This window comes from Bison bison, unplaced genomic scaffold (genome assembly GCF_000754665.1).
Source record: "Bison bison bison isolate TAMUID 2011002044 unplaced genomic scaffold, Bison_UMD1.0 scf7180017864527, whole genome shotgun sequence".
NCBI classification, from domain to species: domain Eukaryota; kingdom Metazoa; phylum Chordata; class Mammalia; order Artiodactyla; family Bovidae; genus Bison; species Bison bison.
The window spans coordinates 2,446,509-2,452,737 of record NW_011495078.1 but is presented as its reverse complement, the minus strand read 5'-3'; the positions used below and the strand labels follow the sequence as shown (position 1 = coordinate 2,452,737).

The 6,229-nt window shown below is 48.4% G+C and overlaps 1 protein-coding gene across 1 annotated transcript in view; it reads right to left on the bottom strand.

Annotated features, from left to right (window-relative positions):
* Positions 1–1,198: 1,198 nt before the first annotated feature.
* The window catches only part of LOC104982210, a 12,959-nt gene continuing 7,928 nt past the window's right edge, over positions 1,199–6,229 (bottom strand). The window contains exons 3-4 of the mRNA XM_010831547.1: positions 5,161–5,470; positions 1,199–5,103 (exon numbers count right to left, since the gene is read on the bottom strand). Coding sequence (XP_010829849.1) covers positions 3,689–5,103; positions 5,161–5,470 — 1,725 coding nt within the window. The 3' untranslated portion in view covers positions 1,199–3,688. The remainder of the gene's footprint in view (positions 5,104–5,160; positions 5,471–6,229) is intronic.

Genomic DNA, 6,229 nt, shown 5'->3' with positions numbered 1-6,229 from the left:
AAGTTATTTCATTCTCCTCCATTTCCACCCACTTCCCTTTCCTTTCACTCCACCCAACAGGTCCTTTAAATATCTTCCTTTCTGCTCACGTATTATCTGCACTCATCACTCTTGGGCTTGATTTCCTCTCCTTTCTGCACCACTTTGGACCAATTAGTACACTGGTTTCTGTCATGTGGCTTTTCCTCTTTCTGTAATTCTTCCCCAAACAGTCTCTCCAAGCCGCGTACAACAAACCACTTACATTATCCACATGGCTCCAACCCTACAGGAAGTATTTCACACAGGGCAACAGGTGCTGTGACTCATCCTGCCACCTCTAATGTTCCCAATGTCTCACTCCATCCGCACTGCTCGGCGCCTTCCTGACACGCAGGAGCCCCTTTTCTCATGAAACCACTGTTGATGTTCGTCACTGAGTTGGGTGTGAGTCTTTGCGACCCCGTGGACTGTAGACTGCCGGGCTCCTCTGTCCATGGATTTCCTAGGCAAGAATACTGGAGTGGGTTGCCGTTTCCTCCTCCAGGGATCTTCCCAACCCAGGGATCAAACCTGCGTCTCCTGCCCTGGTGGGCTGATTCTTTACCAGTGAGCAGCAGTGAAGCCCTGTATACATCCCCGTACCTCACCTCCCATATCTTTACGTTTTCAATCACCGTCCACCATAGAAGGTGAGGCTCTCCTGGGGCTCAGCCCCACACCTCTCGTCCGTCATCTCAGGATGCCTCTGCTCCTCCCCACAAAACAGGCTCATTCTCTGAGCCCGTTCCATCCTCGGCTTCGGACACGGTGACGTCACTGCGACAAGTTTCCAGGCAGACCGTCAGTTCCTTGAGTGGGCGAGCCACGCAACAGGTTACTTAATTCAGCTCCTCATCTCTTGAGCTGAGGCAAGACACATTCAACTCATTCTCTTTTGGGCTCTGAGACTGACATACACACCTATGGTCACAGGAGGAAACCAAAATAAGCCAGACTCCTACTACATGGGCCTTGTCTCGCAGGGGAAAACTTCCCAGTCTCAGATACCGGCCACTTAGGAGTGTTTGAAAGGTGAAAGTGAAGTCGCTCAGTTGTGTCCAACTCTTTGCGACCCCATGGACTGTGGCCTACCAGGCTCCTCCATCCATGGGATTTTCCAGGCGAGAGTGCTGGAGTGGGGTGCCATTTCCCACTCCAGGGGATCTTCCCAACCCAGGGATGAAGCCAGGTCTTCTGTGTTGCAGGCAGGCGCTTCACCGCCTGAGTCACCAGGGAAGTCCCAGGAGCGTGTAGATGATTCCTGCAGAGAGTCTTCCCCTGGGACTTCACGCACGTGACTTTGTTAGTGGTGTTCAACTTTCTAACCAGCGCCATTCCAGACCACCCTCTGGTTCTCAGCCACGAGCTGCCTTTGCATCCTTGTTCAACGAATCTGCCACCTGTATGTCTTACCTGGGCCGCCACCCAGAAGCCTGCGCCGCTCTTGCCGGCGGTGCCGCCACCCAGAAGCCTGCGCCGCTCTTGCCGGCGGTGCCCGCTGTCTTTGCCTGAATCACGCCCCAGGTCCACTCGGTGCCCCAGAGAAGTTCCCTCTTTTCCCTGCGGTAGTGCCTGCAAACTCTGGTTTCTGCGCATTAGATGCCTGTCTTTGGGTCTCCCCTTCTGAGATCTCGTCCCCATCTTTCTCTTCTTCATTAATATGTTCTGTTCCTATTGGCAATTTTCCCTTGTAATCTGGACCTCGTTTTCGCTTATGAATCCATTGCTAAATGATAAACTTTGCCAAGTATAAATAACTCAGCGTTTTTTAAAGCTCAATTTGAAAAGAACTGAACATGTGAATCTGTTCAAGGAACAAACAAGAGGCAAAACTGCTCCATGTGTATTACACACCTCGTTGTGCAATGCAGCCAAACCTCCAGACACAACAAAAATGCACACGCTAGGCGCCCCTTACCCAGCAACGACGAACCACAAGCTTCATGTTAAAGGTCAAAAGTGAAATGCCTTTAGGAGTTCCCTCAAAATCCTAAAATAAAAGTCACATTCCAAACTTCACAGTTCTCATGAATGCATCACAAAGTCACCATTATGCTATTGAAAAGGAAGACAATTAAGTGCTTGTATTACAGGGGAAATATTCCAAAAATGAATTATATAGTAAATTCAAGAATCTCCCATTTCTTGCTCACAAATAATGAGTTTGTTTTGGCTTATTACGTTCCGTGGCGTGGTCTTGACACATCACACCTCCGTAGACAGAGACCCATCCCAGTCCTACATCTGCAGAACTAATTGGTGTGTTGACTTTTTTAAAAAGTTACATCTCAAAATGCCCTTGCCCATTATCCTTGTGGACCTGCCCCATTCCTGTCCTGTTCTGAGAATGTGGAATCAAGTCCGTACTACCCTAGAGGTGAATTCTCTTCCTTTTTAAGATATAAAGCATTTCTCATAGGCTTTTCTTTAAAAAATATACTTTATAAAATATATCCAAATATCCATCTGAAGCTCTTGCTCTCTTCTGTTCTCTCTCTGCCCAATATAATTATCTATCTAGATGACTAAATTAAACTCGGTCTACTTTAGGAATGACCCAATTCTTTTGGACCAGCGAAAAAGAAGGGCTTTTTCTTCCACCCCAACTACATGTCCCATTTTTTAACCACTTGGATGTAAAAACAAGTCTCCAGCTCCGAACTTTTCCAGTAAACAGAACATCCCTCAGCCGGGGACCTCGCCAACTTCTCTGACACCATGGAGTGTCCCACCAAACATGGCAGCCGCTCTCCATGAGGCCCTCCTCCTGGGATAACAGCTGTGAGAGGCGGCACTGTTACACAATGACAGGACTGAGGAAGGGCTGCCCCCGTCTCTGCAGCTGGAAGTACTGTCTTTGCTAACAAAATGTGAGAAACACAAACGTGGACCATTTTCCAACCTTCCAAAAAGTACTCTGTGCTCCTTGAAGCATAGTTTATGACATTATTTCAAAATGTTGAATTAACATTAGTTAATCCTTTAGGCCCTGGAGGATGACCGAAGGAAACGCCAGATTAGCAAGAAGCGGAAAACAAGCAGATTATTCAGAAACGGTGAGGAAGGAAAAGAGTCAGTGCTTATCTGCTGTGATGCTGAAAGCGAGGTACCAAAAATAGAAGAAGGTCGCTATTTCTAACATGTGGGTTCATATAGAAACTCAGTTTTAATAAAAAAAAATCTATAAATAGTCAAGAAGGCTAAGAAGTCTAGACTTGGGTGAGCCCAAATCACAGTGTTTGTTCTCCATCAGATAGTCAAGGCCGACGTGCAAACCCCGCCCAACTGGGACACGCGGCCACTAGTTTCTGCCAAAAACTTTAGGGGAATGAGGGACTCTCTCACCGCCTCACACTGCAGCCGTTTACCAACTGGCCAGGAGTGTCCTTTCCCATCACGTGCTGGTACACATCCCTCGGTTCCCTCCACCTGCCTTGAAGGCAACAAGCGAGTCTCGACGACGCCTCTCTCCCATCGAGTATTAGCTTTCCAGCTCACGCCCTGCACCCTGAGTCTCCGTGACAGCATCTCCCTGCGCCCCGTCCACACCCACACCACCCTGCACGCTTCCCCAGCACAAGCCCGCCGGCCAACAGTGGCAAGTAGGCTTCATCTCACATCCTGCCAGTGCAGGGCAGCTGCTGTATTTACACTACCACTGCTGCCTCTAAAGACACCCTGCTGCTGCCGTGCCTGCTGGTACTGAGTGTGTATCTACCAGACGACGGCTACGCCTGCAGATACTGATACACCTACTGATACAACTGGTGCATTCACACGCTGCATCTATAGACACCCCTGCTGCTGCTGCTGCCGCCTGCCTGCTGGTACTCAAAGTGTATCTATCTGCTAGAAGACGACTACGCCTGCAGATACTGATACACCTACTGATACAACTGGTGCAGATACTGATACACCTACTGATACAACTGGTGCATTCACAGGCTGCTGCTACTGTGCCTGCTGATACTAAAGTACCTTTACCAATACTACTAACACCTCTACTAATACTGTGCCTGCTGATACTAATAGTACCGTTACCAATACTACTAACACCTCTACTAATACTGCACCTGCTGATACTAATAGTACCTTTACCAATACTACTAATACCTCTACTAATACTGTGTCTACTGATACTAATAGTACCTTTACCAATACTACTAACCCCTCTACTAGCACTGTGCCTGCTGATACTAATAGTACCTTTACCAATACTACTAACCCCTCTACTAATACTGTGCCTGCTAATACTAATAGTACCTTTACTAACTAATAGTACCTTTACTAATACTACTAACCCCCTACTAGTACCGTGCCTGCTGATACTAATAGTACCTTTACCAATACTACTAACCCCTCTACTAATACTGTGCCTGCTAATACTAATAGTACCTTTACTAACTAATAGTACCTTTACTAATACTACTAACCCCCTACTAGTACCGTGCCTGCTGATACTAATAGTACCTTTACCAATACTACTAACCCCTCTACTAATACTGTGCCTGCTAATACTAATAGTACCTTTACTAACTAATAGTACCTTTACTAATACTACTAACCCCCTACTAGTACCGTGCCTGCTGATACTAATAGTACCTTTACCAATACTACTAACCCCTCTACTAATACTGTGCCTGCTAATACTAATAGTACCTTTACTAACTAATAGTACCTTTACTAATACTACTAACCCCCTACTAGTACCGTGCCTGCTGATACTAACAGTACCTTTACCAATACTACTAACCCCTCTACTAGTACTGCGCCTGCTGATACTAACAGTACCTTTACCAATACTACTAACCCCTCTACTAGTACTGCGCCTGCTGATACTAACAGTACCTTTACCAATACTACTAACCCCTCTACTAGTACTGCGCCTGCTGATACTAACAGTACCTTTACCAATACTACTAACCCCTCTACTAGTACTGCGCCTGCTGATACTAACAGTACCTTTACCAATACTACTAACCCCTCTACTAGTACTGCGCCTGCTGATACTAACAGTACCTTTACCAATACTACTAACCCCTCTACTAGTACTGCGCCTGCTGATACTAACAGTACCTTTACCAATACTACTAACCCCTCTACTAGTACTGCGCCTGCTGATACTAACAGTACCTTTACCAATACTACTAACCCCTCTACTAACATGGCTGCTCCCTTGGCAGGTATTAACCCCTCTACTAATACATTCACAGATGCCACTGCTGCTGCTGCCGCTAGTCCTGCTGAGTACTGTGGACACACCCACTAATGCGACTGCTGCTGCTACTCCTACGCCTGCTGAGCCTAACAGCGCCCCACTAATACCGCTACTGTTAACACCCACAGGTGCTGCTGCCACTCTGCCTGCTGACCTAACGGTACCCGCACCTCTACTGACACTACGAACACGGCTACTGATACGACGCCATCTCGGCAGACACTGACACACCTACTAAGACATCCACAGAGGCACTGCCGCCGCCGCGGTGCCTGCCGTTACTACTAACACATCTGTAGATGCTGCTGCTGCTGCTCCTACGGCTGTGAACACTACCACTACTATTGCTAATACCCACTAAAACCGCTGCTGCTGCCAGCACTACATCCGTTCCCACACTAACACTGCTGTTGTTCAGTCGCTCAGTGGTGTCTGACTCTGCAATCCCACGAACTGCAGCACATCAGGCTTCCCTGTCCTCCACTATCTCCGGAGTTTGCTCAAACGCATGTGTGTTTAGTCTCTTAATAGTAACGGTCTACCTGCTACTCCCGCTGTTGCTACCACCACGACTACAGCTGCAGAACGACCAACACTAACACACCTCCCAGCACATCTGCCAGCGCCCACTAAAGAGCACAAAGTTACCATCTGATGGGCGCCGCCCTACCCGGGTCTGTGTCAGACCTTCTGTAATGGGACTCTGGGCTCTCACCGCACAGAAGGTAAAGGGCCAAGGCTGACCCCAGCACATACAAGAGCAAGCTGGAGAGGCTGCGGGAGGAGGGAAAGGCTGAGACAGGAGCGACCCGAGGACAGATGCTCACGGGGCAGGGAGGCTGAGAAAGCGAAGGTGACAGGGACCCAAGGCCAGATGTGCACATGCAGGGCGAGGTGACCGGGGGCCAAGGAGAGACGGGGGCAGGTCACTGCTTTACTTACAAGCGGTGTTCACCCTGGGGGGTGCTGGGAGGGGCTGCAGGGCAGGCC